The 17,663-nt window shown below is 40.0% G+C and overlaps 2 protein-coding genes across 2 annotated transcripts; one reads left to right on the forward strand and one right to left on the reverse strand.

Moving 5' to 3' along the window:
* Positions 1-1,203: 1,203 nt before the first annotated feature.
* On the reverse strand, positions 1,204-7,766 carry hsp90b1 (heat shock protein 90 beta family member 1). Its single transcript, XM_022756441.1, has 18 exons — positions 7,630-7,766; positions 6,988-7,090; positions 6,505-6,646; positions 6,251-6,367; positions 5,809-6,140; positions 5,433-5,544; positions 5,175-5,303; positions 4,937-5,053; positions 4,695-4,832; positions 4,504-4,581; positions 4,327-4,392; positions 3,738-4,007; positions 3,347-3,592; positions 3,073-3,209; positions 2,858-2,936; positions 2,444-2,599; positions 2,059-2,154; positions 1,204-1,954 (listed from the first exon to the last, which is right to left on the reverse strand). Exons 1-18 carry the CDS (start codon positions 7,676-7,678, stop codon positions 1,928-1,930), a joined length of 2,394 nt encoding a protein of 797 aa, XP_022612162.1. The 5' UTR covers positions 7,679-7,766; the 3' UTR covers positions 1,204-1,927.
* A 1,913-nt stretch (positions 7,767-9,679) lies between these two features.
* Positions 9,680-17,473, forward strand: nt5dc3 (5'-nucleotidase domain containing 3). The gene is made up of 14 exons (XM_022756434.1): positions 9,680-10,031; positions 11,087-11,271; positions 11,426-11,500; positions 11,616-11,671; positions 11,856-11,946; positions 12,041-12,178; positions 13,050-13,110; positions 13,342-13,444; positions 13,977-14,078; positions 14,274-14,355; positions 14,465-14,551; positions 15,642-15,782; positions 15,901-15,965; positions 16,072-17,473. Exons 1-14 carry the CDS (start codon positions 9,746-9,748, stop codon positions 16,334-16,336), a joined length of 1,737 nt encoding a protein of 578 aa, XP_022612155.1. The 5' UTR covers positions 9,680-9,745; the 3' UTR covers positions 16,337-17,473.
* Positions 17,474-17,663: the final 190 nt, after the last annotated feature.

The following is a 17,663-nucleotide window of genomic DNA, read 5'->3' on the forward strand; positions in this document are numbered from 1 at the left end:
GAACATAAGAGATATGTAAAATAATACACACAAGTCATTTTTTGTTTCTTTGGGTCTTACTGTAATTTGTTGTAAAGATGCTTTTTTAACCAAACATATGTAAGTTTTTTAAGTTTCCACAACAGTAAATCATATTGTACTGTAGATATTGAGATAAACCTGTGGAATTTGCTCTTATCAGATTTCATTGTTACCAAACCACACACAGATACTGCTGATAGGAAATGTAATCCGTGCAGTTTCCATTGAATTCATGACCATTACCCAGTGACTCACCTTTTGAGAAAAGTTATCAGCAAGTAAACATAATATATTTCTGTTGATGCAGCACAAAAGCTATGGATACATTGCTGAGCTGTGTTTCTTCCTTTAAAGCTGATTTTTGAATTATCTGACACCTCAACCTCTCCCTCACACCTGGTCTATGATCAGGGCCTGCAATCCCAGTAAGGGACTGGTTAGAGCCCATGTACTGCTGAGAGCTATTTGTGTTCCTTGAGATGAAAACAGTTCTGCTTCCAATACCTGGCTCCAGGCTTTGTGATTGACTCTTACCTGGATAAACTGCCTCTCCATTGAACCCATGACTAATTTAATTCACTTCCTATAAATGAAAGAAAATGCATTGGTTACTGCATCAAGCTCAGTCAATGAAGACATATAGTTGACTCAAATACATCATCTATATCAAGTCTTACCGGTAAGATCTCTCTCTTTGGAAAACAAAGGCACTCAGTTTTTGTCCAGTGGATTACAAGTGCGGTGATTTCAGTCTTTTTCCGAGGGTTCATTCTTCCCTGAGTCTGCAAAGCTGTGAAACAGAAAGGCAACAGAAAAGCTGTGCAAGCACAGTAAAAGAAAATGGGAAATGGAATGATGATCAATGCCATGAATTTTGTTTTAAAAAGTTTATAACCTTCTCCACAAGATTAAAAAAGTGTTTACATACTTACAGCTCTGCTTTATCTTCGTCTTGTCTAGGTTAGTAGCAGGTACAGATAAACAGAGTAGTGATCCAGCTGGAAGGCCGGGACAGCCAGTAGTAGTAGCATGGAACCATGGGTAATTATAATGAACCACATGAACCAGACATCAATGCTGAGTATTTTTTCTGTTAGGGTAATACAAGGTGCATGGTCTAGAGCAGTGGTTCTCAAACCTTTTCACATCAAGGAGCCCCGAACTGGCACAAATTAGACTACAGACAGTTTATATGTTTTAATACAGTGTTTGAAACCCATGACCAAAATGGTCATACAGTCTGTCATTGAGTTACTTATGATAGAATTATAGTGTAAATAAATTTTCCCCCTTTTGCTGGAACCCCCTCAAAAGACCAACTTTGACAACCACTGTTGCAGAGCACTGAAGTGGTGGAGACATATCCATCCTGACTTTGTGGTAATGATTTAATTGACTTAAGTATCCAAGACATCAATGTGGTAGTGAATGATCCATGTAAAAGAGATATGTAAAACAATTTATGTAAAAAAAACAAAACAAAAAAAAAAACAACAAAAATAAAAAAATAAATTTGCAGTATTTTTTGTAATTTCAACAGTGATTTGGCCTCTAGAAATTCATGGTTACCTTACATTGCTTTCAGTTGCATGTATTTTTTTTCAATGCATTTCATGAAACCAAACAATGCACGTCCTTTTTCCAGGAAACATTTATTCGATCAAGAGACAGGATCGCATCTTTCCATAAACAAGTCAGTTAAATATTAACAAATTTACAGTCATGGGGAATGTAATAAAAAAAAAACAAAAAAACAAAAAAAACAAAAAAAAAAAACAAAAACAAACACTCGCCTTAAAAAACCCAACCCAGAGACGCCACCCAGGATAATCGACCACAGTGGCACTAGAACAAGATTCAAATCCTGTTTCCAGCTGTATTGTTACATACTCTTCCATTCAGTGCTTCACAGTTCATCTTTGTCTGTTTGTGTCTGAAAGGGAAGAAAATCAAAGTTATGAGAAAACAGCCAGGAACAAATAGTATCTGAATTCTTTACATCTTTAAAGATGCCACAGCTTTGTTAAGTGTTCTCACCGTTTCTTCATCATCTTCCTCATCTACAATTTCATCTTTATCTTCAGAGTCATCCTCTGCTGGCTCTTCTGGCTCCTCCTCTGGTTCTTCTTCAATCTGTAGAACAGCCACATACTTTAACATAACCACACCCAAAATTACCAAACTGGGCAAAATGAAGAATGTAGGGATGCTTAAACTGTTTACAAAGACAGAAGATCCTACACAAAAAAGAAAGTGGAACTATTTTCCAGTGAAAAACAAACACGGTTTAATCAAGTCAGAGATAAGAATATGTTCACTGGCTATGAAAGAGGAGATGACTTGACACTTGCGCACCGAAACTGGAAACATTTGCTATGCAAATGCACAGTAATACAGTGTATCGCAGCTGGCATTGACTTGCCTGTTCATCCAGGGGTACATTCATGCTGAGCCGGAGCATGCGCTCTATCCTGTCTCCATAAGCCTTTGTGTCAGCCAGCTGGTAGCCTGATCGCAGTGTTGCCGTCTCAAACAGAACCACGGCCAGATCTGATGCAGTCTGGTCCTCAGCGTCACTCTGAAGGACACAAGGAAAAGAAACTGTTTTCCGCTTTCTGCATTTATTGGTATATTTTATGTCAAAAAATAATTCACTGGAACCAATTAATGCACATGAATAGGTTAGCTCATCATATTAAAACTACTATAACTATATTAGTTGATGTGAATGACATAACATCAATTACATTTTGCCTCATTTTTTTTTAAAAGAAACAAACTAACTTATAAATCACATAATATGGCACCACTAAAATGTGACAGTGGTCAGACTTACATTGATTCTGTTGAGCATCTGCTTGATGAGAGGATGTTTAGGGTTGATTTCTAGTGTTTTCTTCTGGCTGGCGTAATAACTAAGGAAGAGAGAGATGAATTGCCAAATAAGCTCAACAGACACTCATAGCAGGCTAAAACATGTTCTTCATTTGCATTTTGCAACTGACAACGAGCATAAACATTGTTGGAACGCAGCGCATCATCATTACTCACTTTGTGGAAATGTCTTTTCCTGTTTGGTAGGCCTGTGCCTTCATGATCCTCTCCATGTTTCCTGACCAGCCATACTGACTGGCAACCAGAGCGCAGGGCGAGTTGGTTAGCCTCTGAGAGATGACGGCCTTCTCAATCTGGGAAAGACAGCATCATATGAAAGAGTGAGCTGATGGAACAGACATAACCAAGTAGACGCAGCCAAACTTTATCACTTCTTTGATTGGTACTTATTTCCAATGTCATGAATATCACAAAATAATTGGCTCTTCACCTTGTCCTTCAGGGCCTTGTCCTTCAGCCAAGTGGTGAGAGGTTCATAGTCTTTCTCAAGGGCCTCCCTCTTCTCTTTGGCCTTGTCACTCTCATCAAATTTGACACCCTCCTTTGCCACATTCTGGAAACGTTTTCCATCAAATTCTGGCAGCGCCTGGATGCAGTACTCATCCACAGGCTCAGTCAGGTAGATCACCTCATAGCCCTTCTTCAGTAGCTTCTCAACAAAGGGAGAAGACTCAGCCTGCAGAGGAAAAAAATAATACAGATGATCAGATGAGCTCCTTTGACTTTATTGTGCGAGTTCAAATACCCGTCATTTGATCTCATCTTCTATGAAAATCTACATTTTTAAATTGTTTTTACAATCATTCGAACCACCCACTCACCTCCTTCCTGCTGGTTCCCGCCATGAAGTAGATCTTGTCCTGCTTCTCCTTCATGCGCTCCACATACTGCTCCAGGCTGGCCAGGACCGTTTCGCTGTTGGAGGTCTGGAAGCGCAGCAGCTTGGCCAGACGGGTCCTGTTGGAGTGATCCTCAATGACACCCAGCTTGATGTTGGTTCCAAACTCCTTCCAGAACTTATCGTTGTATTGTTCCTCTGCGATCTTCTTGATCATGTCCAAAGTCTTGCGCACCAGCTTCTTACGGATAACCTGATAAGCAATGACATTTTCCACTTACATTAGGTTTCATTGTCCTTATACATTTTTCTTGATTTCGTAACTTGTTCTGTTCTCTTTCCCTCTTTTCTTCATGGAAAGCACTTCCTGACTTTTAATATAAAATGTTCTGTACAAGGTTGCTCTCCTGCTTGTTTATAAATAATCGTTTTGCATCTACTTAAAAAGAAATTTTATAATGCCTCATAGATCAGTAAAGACCATATACATTAAAGACTGAATCTAAGAGACATTTACAAATGAAAAATAGTTGGTATTGAGATGATGTATTCATGTTTGATATGAAGCTCACCTTGAGCAGTTTGTGCTGCTGCAGAGTCTCTCTGGAGACATTCAGGGGGAGGTCATCAGAGTCAACCTAGCAAAATAAATTTACATTAAAATCACAGTGCTGGTGCCATTAAAGCAAAGACTGAACGGTCCATAATAGCACATGGCTCCATCATAACAACAGTAACAAATCACTCACCACTCCTTTGACGAAGTTCAGGTACTTGGGCATCATGTCGTTGAAGTCATCCGTGATGAAAACTCTCCTGACAAACAGCTGTGACAGAAAGACATTTATTCAGAGAGTGAGCTGAGAAAATTCCTGATTATTGTTCTATAAGCACATACAATCCCTTAAAATGATAACTGAATATTGTTCAGGCCATATACCTTGATGTAGTCATTCTTCTTGGAGCCGTACTCGTCAAAGAGGCCGCGGGGAGCTGAAGTTGGCACAAACAGGATGGACTTGAAGGTAACCTCTCCCTCAGCTGTGAAGTGGATGTGGGCCAGAGGGTCGTCACTGTCCTGTTGGAGAACATAACATCGTTTGAATGACTAAAATTGAGCCCACGAGGAACGCAGACAACCTACACTGATGTTTGACAAAGCGATACTGTTCAGGTCCCTACCTTGGAGAACGTTTTGTAGAAAGCCTTGTACTCATCCTCCTCAACCTCCTTAGCTGGTCTCTGCCAGATGGGCTTGATATCATTCATCAGTTCCCAGTCCCACACAGTCTTCTCAACCTGCAACACAAACACCACACAATTTCAAATAAATAAAAATACAACATTAATATCAAGATACATTCGATAGTCAGTCGTATTATTTTTTTCCCGTATCACCTGCCCTAAACGAACTTCCTACCTTCTTTGTCTTTGGTTTGTCTTTGTCCTCCTCCTCTTCTTCTACCTCGGCCTCTTCCTCAGCAGGCTCTTTCTCTGGTTCCTCTGCTGCCTCAGCATCTTCATCGATGGGCTCCTCGACTGTCTCAGTCTGGTATGTTGAGAGGAAGAAATTATGTAACTGCCATTTGTTCATTTCCATATTTGTCAGTTTCATAACAGAACTATACTGAGATCACATCTGAGTCAAAAGTGTGGAGGAAGTGTCTTAAGTAATCACCTTGCTGGCCCAAACATAGATGGGGAAATTAATGAACTGAGAGTATTTCCTGACGAGGTTCTTAATGGTCTCCAGCTCCAGATAGTCTGAGGCCTCCTCTTTGAGGACAAGTCTGAGGTTGGAAAAAGATGGGAAGGATTTAATTTCAAAGTCAATACTATTCTAACATTTGAGACTAGAGTAGTAACAAGGTCCAGTTGAAGTGTTACAGTTTAACAATCTCTCTTAATTGCTAGTAGCTATATGGACACTTCTCCCGCAACTACAAATGTAATCTTTTCAGTTTGGAGGATAAAAAGAGGGGCAGTGTAAATGGCTATAAGAGTAACAGCAGTTGTTAGACTTTTAGCAATGGAAAAACAAAATGTGAACCCACGTGATGGTGGTTCCTCTGCCCAGTGTGTCCCCACGGGGGTCCTCGATGACAGAGAACTGATTAGAGTCAGACTCCCAGATGTGCTGGGTGCCATTGTTGTGCTTTGACGTCACGATGACTTTGTCAGCAACAAGGAAAGCAGAGTAGAAACCCACACCGAACTGGCCAATGAGCTCTGAGGTAGATTGTCCATCAGACTCTATCTCTGTCATTTTGTTGAGGAACTCGCTGGTGCCGGACTTGGCGATCGTTCCCAAGTTCTTCACCAACTCTTCTTTGGTCATTCCAATACCAGTGTCAGTGATGTGCAGCATGTTCTTCTCCTTATCAGACTGGGGTTTGGAACAATATAGTGAAGTTACTAACAGAGCAAGAACCATTAACATTACCAATATAGACTGCAACATACAGTAAATGTAAACACCCCATATCTTGTGCATACTTTTATTTTAATGGTCAGTTCTTCATTGGCAGCCATTGCGTCCTCATTGGTTAGAGACAGCAAGCGGATCTTATCCAGAGCATCGGAGGCGTTAGAAATCAGCTCCCTAAGGAAGATCTGTAACAGACAAAAATAACAATTTCAGCATTAGTTTAGGCCTTCCTGATACAGTCTGTAAGCCATACCGTACAAGTAAAGAAGTTATCTTGCAATACTGCTGATAGAACATCAAAATACTGTTTATTCCTGCTCACCTCCTTGTTCTTGTAGAGGGAGTTGATAATCAGCTTCATCATACGGTTGACTTCAGCCTGAAAGGCATGTTTTTCTGACTTTTCTCTGAGTTCCTTAATCTGTGCTGCATTCAACCCATCCAACTGGATAGCCTCCTCCTCTCTGAGGATAGACAGATGCACACACGTGAGATCAGGGGGAGTGCACAACAAGAAATCACAGCTGTCAATAAACAACATGCAAATCTGTTCTCCCCTCTGGGGATCAGTATCCACGTTAAAGGCAACACGCACCAGATTCCCTCGTCTTAATGAGGGACGTGCCATAAATCCTGCAAAGCTTTGCTGCCAGTAACAATTCCAAGGTTGCTCTGAGCGTTTGTGTGCACAAGCTTGGTCACACTGACCTTGTGCTGTTAACTTGAGGTTTAGTTGACCTTCTCAGATAGAGACACAGTTCACTCAACAGGTGTGATATGGAAATGTATTGAAAGTAACACCTACCTTTGCACCACCTCATCATCCGTTCTGGAGCCATCCCTGCTTTTACCCAGGTCATCCACTACTGTCCCATCGATGTCAATTTCATCTTCTGCCTTTACAGCAGCTGCAAAGGGAGAAAAAGATTGTTAGATTCATAAAAATCATACTAAATGCTGCAGGAATACCTGAGGAAATATCCAACATTTAAGATTATCTCAATCAGAATGAAGCTCTGCAAAGACATGCTCAGAATCACCAAATAAGAAAGGTGTAACGTTAGGTAGGCTGGTTTTTACAAGCTAATATATGGACGTGCATCTATGGAACAGCAACAGTTTTTCATAGGGATGTTAGCCAGCGTCAGCCAGCTTCAACATACATGGTGTTGGCACTAGAAACTTCTGGAAAGGAAATTAGGAATAACGGATACTAGCCAGTTGCTCTAAGAAACGTGTAGGGGCCAAATAAATCATGCGGCCTATCATTGACAAATGGATAAAATTAAACTTGGAAACTGCAAATCTATGAAGTCTGCAGTCATGAACGAGCAGAGAAGAAGCACAAAAGCAAGTTAACGTTAGCTTACCGGCTAACCCTGTTAGCTACAATGTTAGGTCATTTAAAAAGAAGTGAGACAACGTAGTAAATCTCCCCGCTACTCACCAAAGGCTAAGAGTGCAAAGAGAAGACCTATCAGCCAAACACGTTTCATTTTGAGATGAATGGCGAAGTGGTTCTTCAGCTACTCAGACAAAAGCCGGGGACCAGCGCACGCAGCTCTGCCTTTACAACAGAGACTGACAACCTGCCTCTCCCACCAAAAGAGCCCACTCTCTTAAACCCGTGACAACCAGCCAATGGCTGCGCACCACGCACAACCTTAGACCAATCACAGCCGAGCCCACCGCACATGTCGTCCAATCAGATTCTTCAACATAAGTCAATACCCGAAAATCGTGGCTGGACACCATTGGCCAAGAATGAATGATCAGCACATCACTTCCGAAAATTTACCTCTAGTAAAAAAAGAAAAAAGAAAAAAAATCTTTGTCTACACGTTGCTTAAACTTTGATTTTCTTATGCAATGTCACAGACAAGTGACACATTGAAGCCTGACGACAACGTAGATACAGACACGGTTTTTGGTTGTGGCCCCATTAACACAAACTGGAGCATTATATCCGTGTATGTGTTTTGTCTGTACACATGGCTATTTAGGCTATCTGCATTATCTTTCCGATAAAAGTGTGGATTCCCTGTTGTCATATATCTCCTACTTTGGAGGTACGCACTGAATGAGCACATGTCATGTACACCTCTGATCTTTATTCCATCGGGTGGCACTGTTCAGTTAGTCAGATGAAAATGCAGATGATTGCAAACACATATTTTTACTCTCAACACACGCCCGAGATTGTGCCATAATGGAATCACCACTGGATGGATAAATAGTGCATAACATTAACATACAAATGTGCACATTATTGTGTTGTTTGCTAAGCCTGCCTGAATGGTGTGTATCCGACTGTGTGGGATCAGGCTACAAGTGTCAAATTGCAGTTATAGTTACAGTTATAGGTGTGAAAGGGTGGGGTGTGTGTACCATAAATTTTGATTTACCATGACAAAAGTGAGAAGTCAGAATAATGCTGTACGCAATAGTCATAACTTGCCATGATTATTTTTACTTTTGTCATCAGGAATATTTGATCTATGTTTTGGCTTCTGTCATTGCCATTATGTCCAAGAGGATCCTTTTAATACTATTGAAAGAATAAACTCCTCTGGCCAAAGCTGGATGACCAACAAAGAGAAGAGAGAGAAGGGAACTGTCCAGTTGGCCCAGGCACCCAAGGGGCCCAAAGTCCGAGTTGTAGTTCATTTAATTTAGATCTACATCATTTGATTAATCGTAAATTTGTTTGAAATTTGCACCAGTGAAGTACAATATCAGCTATAACTATATTTGTAGAGGGGCCATGTGTAAAAGTTCAGTTAGATCTTCATTGTTTTCATCTATTTTGGCCTCATTTGCTGTAAAGTTGTATTTTAACAAATTCCTTCCACTTTTTCTGTTTGTCAAGTGACAAAACACACAGAAATACACAGTGAGAACTGTAGGGCTGCAACCAACAATTATCTTCTTTAACAACATATCTGACAGTTTTCTCCTGTAATAATTGATTGATTGTTCTGTGATTAAAATGTCAGAAAATAGTTATACATACTTATCAATGTTCTCTGAAGAGCAAATGTACATATTCAAATTGTTTTCCCCGTGCAACTGTCAAAACACTGTCGATAACAGTGGATTTTTACATTTTTTGTTTTTAAATGGTTTAAACAATTAAGAATTAATGGCAATATGTTTTTGTTTTGTCAGTCGATTAATCAGCTAACCATTTCAGCTGTACAGTAGTCCTACTGGTGGGTCTCCGGGTGTGTAGAGAAATAATGAAAATGCCATGTACAGGGAGGTTAATGCGGCTCAGCTACTGACCTGCACATTACAACGGGTCTGTGTAATAATGGATCGTTTTCTGGATTATGTATATTTAATGCATGTATCTGGTAACTGTCTCAGCTGTTTAATGGACAGTAGGAAGAGACTGAACTCTTACCAGCTTCTGATTCGCTGGCTGGCCAAACACGGATGTGACGTAGAGAGCAACCATCCAGAGACACTTTCGGTATTTACAGAGGAGTCTGTCAGCCGCATGCACTCGTCCTGGAGTCCTCTGCGACATACACCCGGGCCGTCACCCAAAGAACAGAGCCATGGCGCCCTTGTCATTGCCCCTGCCGTCTCTCCTGAAACACAAGGACTGTCTGCTGAAGGCGGCTGTTTTCCGTAAAGTCTTACAGGGTTTACACCACCGGCCATTCAGGTCTTGCTTGTGGAAACGGAATTTCGGTGCGGTACACCATGGAGTCGGTCAACTACTGTCACAGCAGCCCAGAGTCAAAAACTACGCAGCATCTGTTTGTAGCAGCTCTTCAGACGGTCAGGACATGACAGAGAGGCTGTGGTCTGTTTACAATGAGACCAAAAGGCAGACAGAAGGTATGAACTCTGATAAAACTACAGAGGCACCATTCATTTATTAAGATACAGCATTGCGGTAAATACAAAACTCTTGTTGCCTTACAACCCTGTTATGACTAATGTTTCCAAAACGCATCCACTATTCTAACAGCCTCACATTAGCAGCCCTGCCTGCAAATTTCGTGGAAATAACACACTGTAGCTATAGGCTATGATACTTTGTTTCACACATTAATGTTATAGACAAAACAACATCAACACCTGTAAAATATAATGCAATCCAATGCAGCAGCCATGCAGTTAAGGCTGCTTATAACACGTAAATGTTGATTTTTAGTTAATTCAAATCTATAGATGTTTTTGTAGGTGGTGATGTTGTTGTAGTAGTGAGGTTTTTCTGTTATTTTGTCCAAACTCTAAACACAATTTCAAAACCATATCCACTGTTTTAACTTGTTTGTACCCAAATATGAACAGTATTTTGCATTTACGATGAACACAACAACATGAAATCTTGTCAAATATAATGTAATAATACACTGTGACATGTATACTGTCCAGGATTTGTTTGAGAATGTGTCAGGTAAGGGTCAATTCAACTTTGTGGTGATTTTGTAATGCATTTAATTATTTGCTATGGTGTTCCTATTATTTTGTCCCCTCCTGAAGGGGTGTTTGAATGGGAATTAAAAAGGTGCCAGTACCTTAAACTAGCAGCCAACATAATATGCACATTTTGGGGCACTAATTGTACACTTAAACTGATCATTTCATGGTAGAAATGAGCAATTAGTAATATGAAATTCTAATTTAATAGTAAATCATGTGCACAAAAATGTACCTCTAATATTTGCTTGGGTCAGTGCAAATGTTTATGGACAAAGGATTGTGAAAGTGCCAGCAGAAACTTAAGAAGAGAAAACAGGCCGGCAGAATTAAGAAACAGAAGTGGAACAGAAACGTGGTTATCAGATGTGCTTCAGTCCTAAGACATGACTTTTGTGTCATAAAAACATAATATTCCCAAATGAAAACAAACTGCAGAATAACCTACAGTGTGTCTCTCTTCTCAGATCTGATCCCAGTCATATCCACCAACTCGGTCAACCCTGACACCATTTTTGCCAACAATGAGATGAGCCTGCGAGACATAGAGATCTACGGCTTCGACTATGACTACACCCTGGCGTTCTACTCCAGCCACCTCCACACCCTTATCTTCAACATAGCCCGGGACATCCTCATCACTAACCACAGGGTGTGTGACTCTTTCAAACCTGTCACTAACCTGTCACCACATTGTGTTTCCAGGTGCAGATAGAAGGACAATATATAACCATATATTTTCCTTTATCTGTTAATGTTGTCATTGAAAAGCTCATATTAACCTCTGCTTTTTTAATGTTCATTAGTATCCAGAGGATCTGCGGAAGTATGAGTATATTCCAAATTTTGCTGTAAGAGGACTTCACTATGATGTTCAAAAAGTGAGGTCTTTTCTCATTGAACTTGAAAACACTGACACATTTGGTTTAAAAATATTTTGCACATGTTGAACTGTAAGCTTAGTGTGAGGACCATTTTTGTGTATGATTGCAACAGGCGCTGCTGATGAAGATAGATGCTTTCCACTACATCCAGTTGGGAACTGTATACAGGTATCTGTCCAATGTATTACACCAGGGTAGAGGGTAAAGTGTAAATTTATACAACACTATCTGAGTATAACACAGTTTTTCAGATGTAGACAGCTAAAAATGTTATATATGTATATATATAATAATAATAATATATATATATATAGATATGTGTCACTTGTAATATTTCATGTTTCTCCTAAAGGGGTCTTCATCCAGTTCCTGATGAGGAAGTCATTGCGATGTATGAAGGTTGTCACGTACCTCTAGAGATCATGAGCGACTTCTATGGCAAGGTGATGAACACTTCAACATCTGTCTGTATTAACACAGGTTCACAGATATAGGTATAAACAACAGAATATAATTATGTTTGTCACTGTCTGGCAGAGCTCACACGGCCACACCATGAAACAGTTCATGGATATATTCTCCTTGCCTGAGATGACCCTGCTGTCCTGTGTCAATGACTTCTTCATGAGGCATAATATCGACTATGAGCCAGTCCATCTCTACAAAGACGTAAAGGTGAACTCTCTTCTTATCATACTCCCTTGGTTCATTATTGTTTAGGGAAATTGTGACAAATTGACTGAGCATTACTCTCCTTCACCCCTGGTTGAGGCCTGTATGTGTGTAAATACATAAAATCCAGCCACATGTGCATGATTGTTAATGTATTTACATGTTTGCTGTGTGCCTTGATACTCCAGCCATTCAATACCGTCTTAATTTTAGCTCTGAAAACTGGCGTCTAATTTTAGTCGAGCAAGCCCGCCTCCAGCCATCTGTGTCTGCTCTCTGGTGGCTCTGCTACTTCAGAGGGAGAGGGGCGAGAAATCAGCGCTGTGTTCTCCCTTTGAGGGCAGCTGTCACGCTGGTCTTGACTCTTCTGTGTGACACTGAAGCGTTTTTGACAGATTGCTGTCATTAAAAGCCCTCACACACACTCTGTTCCACGAGTGCCTCTTACATCTTTTCAAGGACACCCTCCTTATTTTCCTTTTTCTTGCCAAGCCTGATTCATTATTCAGTATTAACCCTTTTATTTTTACTGTATTCTTTTTTTAACTTATTTTCCTTGAAGCTCAAACAGTCTTTGTATATGACACACTTCCTTTAAGTTTGCCCTTAAATGTTCAGCTTGATTTACCATTAACCGATTCACAAGCACTGTTGAAAATGTGCCGGAAACTTTTTCTCTGTGTCACCAAAGTAACTAAACTCCAGGGTCTGCTTTCTTCAGGTTTAATTTGTATTCAAAGATGCACTTTCTTTGTGCTTCCAATCATTCATTTATATACAGAACAAAGTGTTGCTACGAGATCTGACTGCTAATATTGTGTCACTGAAGTCAAGACTTCCTGACTGAGGGCTGTTTACTTTTTCATCTTCACAGGAAGCCATTAGAGATGTTCACGTCAAGGGCATTATGTACCGAGCTGTGGAGGCAGATATTGGTAATGCTCTTTGATTCATATTACTCTGTTTGAACTGATGTAAAAGAAATTGTACGGCCACATCTGAGTTGTTGCCAAGACGTAAAAAATTGATTTGGAAATAATGAGGCTGTGATGTATAAACAAAAAGCGGAGTTTTGTTTGCTCAAATTATATCAATACCACCCACCCCACCCCACCCCTTCCCTCTTCCTCTTTTTCCCTGCCTCTCTCTGTTCTCTCATTTCCCAGAGAAATATGTTTGCTATGGTGAGCAAAGCCATGCTGTACTGAAGAAGCTGTCAGAGCATGGAAAAAAGATGTTCCTCATTACCAATAGTCCCTTTGACTTTGTGTAAGTGTGAGCAAACGGAGTGCAAGTGTTTGCCGGTATGGTTAATTAAAAATGCCATGTACTGGTGTACAAATATTTAATCAGCGCTTCTGCATAATGCCCCCAACTTTTATGGATGGGCAGAAATATGCACACATCAAAGGGCTTTCTGTTCACACGCATTTGTTATTCGTTGTAAGTCATTGCCTGTGATTCTCTTTTGCACAACATGACCAGCTATATCTATGCAATCTTGAAAGGCCTCCCACTACCCAAAGACAGGAAACTCAAGTGCTTGATTTCATAGTTTGTTACATTCAGTCAGCACAGCAACAAAACATGCCAAAGCCAGATTTAAAATAACAGGGCAGTTTCATTGATTTTTGTTTAACATCACACTAACAGTAAAAAATGGACATATTATTGCTGGTGGTTGCATCACTATCACTCTGTGCTGTAAACACTGTCAGCTCAAGTGTTTGTAATTGTACCCTCATGATGAGCTTTAAGATGTTGCTGACAAAGTAACAGCTTGAATCTTTGTTTTCCTCAGGGACCGAGGAATGAGCTACATTGTAGGGAAGGACTGGAGGGACCTGTTTGATGTTGTTATTGTTCAGGCCGACAAACCTGGTTTCTTCAATGACAGGAGAAAGTAAGTGTGTTGTTGTGTCCGCAGCTCATACCATGTCCATGCTATGTTTTTTGCATTCCACTAGGGGTCCCCCTGGACCACACGGACTTGCGGTCACCAATAGACCTTGTGCATTATTTGTACACAGAATGTGCATAGGTGTATGTGTGATTTGGAGTTTGTGGATATTATAAGGGATTGTGTATCTTTTCCTAGACCCTTCAGGCGAGTGACTGACAAAGGTGCGTTGCTGTGGGACAGGATTCACAAGTTGGAAAAGGGGCAGATCTACAAACAGGTGTGGTGACAGGAAATGATCATGTCATGCAAGTTAAAAATTTCTGAGAAAATCACTCCAGCACACACCTTGATGAAACACATGGTTAATTAATTTTTTTTCACTGTAGGGAAACCTTTATGAGTTCCTGAGACTCACAGGCTGGAGAGGATCCAAAGTGCTCTACTTTGGTGATCACATCTACAGCGACTTGGCAGTAAGCAGTACCCAGACATATGTTCAACAAAGGGCTAATAACAGCTACACAAAACAGTGTGGTACGAAAGATTGTGATATTAAGAACACAGAGGGGAGCCCTGCTTTATTTATTGCTTGCTTTAAGACGAAGTTCATCTTTACACACAACAATCTGAATCTGCAGGAAATAGAATAATGATACTAAAATAACTGGGTTGAGAATGTATTTAAACCAGTTACTGCCGCTCTGCATTGGCTGACAGACATGTTAATGAGTGTCAGCTTCTCCTGATATATTACATCTACCACATCCACAGTAGTGACTATCACTGCACCTGATTTACCTTTTTTATACCTGTAACCTAGCAACTTGCCGACAGTTGCCCCTCATTTGCACTAAACAAACAAACTAGCATATTTTTTTCTCATTGCAGCACAGTGAATTGTAAAAACTGCTGTAAATGGTGATAATGAAAACAGTTTACATCTTGCTACATATCAAATATCTCCATCTTGCTTATTTAAGGAGATGGAATATGGCGTGTGTGGTTTACTATAACCACAGCTAACAGTCAGCCTCACAGGCTGTAGGACGAGGTCATTACTGTAAGTGGACAAAGAGCAGAAGCAAACGCGTCACAGGGGAGGGAGGGATGGAGCGATATTTTATTTTTTCTTTATACACTTTGATAAAAGAATCTAAAAACACGAAACAGAAAAGGATGTCGTCATTACTTTGATCCATTTCAGTTTTGTCCTATAGAACAGACACACTTTGGTTTTAACTTGCTGTTTGCTACCTAACAGATTGAGGCTTGAAGTCTATTTTCTTCACTCTCATCTGTGCAACTACATTGACTGTATGTTGGGTTGTGAGCACTGTGTAAAGCAACTGAGTATGCAATAGTTCTTTGACTGTATGTAAGTACCTTAAGCCTGACACTCTGGAGTGTGATTCATAGCTATCCCTTGTGTTTTTTTTTATTGCTTAATTATTTCTTGCATGTAGACACAGACTTCCAGTCAAACAAGTCGTTAATCATTGACAAATAATGCTGTATTCAGTGTTTTGTAGCTGAAGACTGGTCTTCTGGTACTTTGTTGTGCAGGATTTAACGCTGAAACATGGCTGGAGAACAGGGGCCATCATCCCTGAGCTGAGGAAAGAGATCAAGATTATGAACACGGAGCAGTATGTGCACATGATGACCTGGTTACAGGCACTGACTGGACTTATTGAACAGATGCAGGTCAAGAACTTTAACAAAAACCTTTGTGTCAGGTCTTATGTGCAGCATTTCTTTGTTTTTCTTTCTGCCTCTAAGCTCAACTCTTTATGCTTAACTTCTGTGCACTGCTCCCAAACAGGTGCACAGGGACCCGGCATCTCAAGCTGTTGTTGACGAGTGGATCCGAGAAAGAGAAGCCATGAGGTAATGCAGATAATTTCTTTGGCATTCATGACTTTGAACATTTACTGAGCCCTTGTAGATCTGATCTAACCCACGTGCTTAAAGTATGAATGTCTTTTAATGGCAGGCCACAGACGAAGGACATCTTCAACGCTCAGTTTGGGAGTCTTTTCCGAACATACCACAACCCCACTTACTTCTCACGACGACTGTCGCGCTTTGCTGACATCTACATGGCCTCCATCAGCTGCCTGCTCAACTACGACTTCCAGCACACCTTTTTCCCCCGCCGCACTCCCCTGCAGCACGAGTCGCCCTTCTGGCCTGAACACAGCTCTGCTGGCCTGAGTGTCTCCTCACAGTTCCACACGACCAAAGCAGGGTCCGATTAGAGAGAGGGCAAGGCATTGTTCAGATTGACTGATCTCCATTGCTGATTTAAACTTAACTCTTTTTTTTTTTCAAGTTTTGAGATATGGCATTTTAGAAGATGCATGCCACACTTTAAGTTATGTATAATTGGTTACAATCATGTAAATTGTTGATGTTTATTAAGCTTTAAACTAGTAGTTATGTATATCCTGTCAAAGAATTCAGTGGATTTTGTGCTTTTTAAGCCAAATGCCACATGACAGAACAAGCAATTCAATTATTGAATTTGAAAAATGCATATTTTGTATTTTAAATCTTTATTTGGAATTTGGAAACTTGAAAGCACTGATTGTTTTGGATTTGCGTGTGTGTGTGTCTTTGTTTGAGGGAGAGGGAGGTTTGTAGTGCGAGATTACGCTAAAATGATGCATTTACACAGTTTAAACAATAAGGGGCAGTCTCACATCAAGTCTATAATAGGTCTCTAGTATGAACTGTACAATCTCTTTAAAGATTATCTTTGCCTTTTTTTTGTCCTCTGCATCTGTAAAACTGTAAGAGACTAGCTACTGGTGAAATACTGACATGACATTTACATTACAAACTCTGTTGCCTTAATCTCATGTTCACATTACTGCTATGTACTGTATATATTTTTAATAGCCTAATATTAAATGAAGGTAATCAAGCTTTTCAGACTTTGCCAACAAGCATTTTAGTTCATTTAATTTTGAACTGCACATTGTGATGCACATTGCACATTGATTGTCAGATATTTTTGTTTTAATCATTTTTACAAAACACAGCCTGTATGTTTCATTTTAGCAGAAGAGAAATTGTAATACTTGTCAGGAAAATATAGAACATTATTGCTGCATTTAGCATGGGTGTTGCTGTTTGATCTGTCCAGGCAGCATTGAGTTCTGTGGGTTTGTCACTTTTTTGCGAAAGTGAGTGAAAGCTGGAGATATATATATATATATATTTCATATACAAGCTGGCATCTTTTTAGTTTTTAATGAATTTGGAAAAAGGGAATTGTTTAATACCAGTGTCCACAACCAAGACCTCATGGCTTCTTTTCTTTATTTGTTCCTGTAGTTTTAAATATGTCTTGATAAAGTGTATTTTTATTTCACTATTTATTAAAATGGAAATGGCTCAATGTTCCCAGCCCACTGCTTGTGTCATTAATGTGAAGCTACTTGAGGTGATTGGGTAATTGTACCATGATTAGATTCAATTTGCAGTTGTGTGTTCATTCAACTTGTAGTCCACTTGTGTGCTGTGCTTTTACCAACAACAGGAAGAAATATTTCATAACAAGAAAATTCATTTCGAGGACTA

The sequence above is a fragment of the Seriola dumerili genome, unplaced genomic scaffold, assembly GCF_002260705.1.
Source record: "Seriola dumerili isolate Sdu_G_001 unplaced genomic scaffold, Sdu_1.0 BDQW01000242.1, whole genome shotgun sequence".
In the NCBI taxonomy this organism is placed as follows: domain Eukaryota; kingdom Metazoa; phylum Chordata; class Actinopteri; order Carangiformes; family Carangidae; genus Seriola; species Seriola dumerili.

Bases quoted from the DNA above. Each gene is read 5' to 3' on its own strand.
- hsp90b1 (XM_022756441.1), bottom strand. From the start codon at position 7,678: ATGAAACGTGTTTGGCTGATAGGTCTTCTCTTTGCACTCTTAGCCTTT. The intron at 6,141-6,250 runs GTATGCACAAGA...TCCAAACCCCAG, and splicing joins AACTGACCATTAAAATAAAA to TCTGATAAGGAGAAGAACAT. The intron at 2,600-2,857 runs GTAAGTCTGACC...TGTGTCCTTCAG, and splicing joins AGATGCTCAACAGAATCAAT to AGTGACGCTGAGGACCAGAC.
- nt5dc3 (XM_022756434.1), top strand. From the start codon at position 9,746: ATGGCGCCCTTGTCATTGCCCCTGCCGTCTCTCCTGAAACACAAGGAC. The intron at 11,947-12,040 runs GTGATGAACACT...ACTGTCTGGCAG, and splicing joins TGAGCGACTTCTATGGCAAG to AGCTCACACGGCCACACCAT. The intron at 12,179-13,049 runs GTGAACTCTCTT...TCATCTTCACAG, and splicing joins ATCTCTACAAAGACGTAAAG to GAAGCCATTAGAGATGTTCA.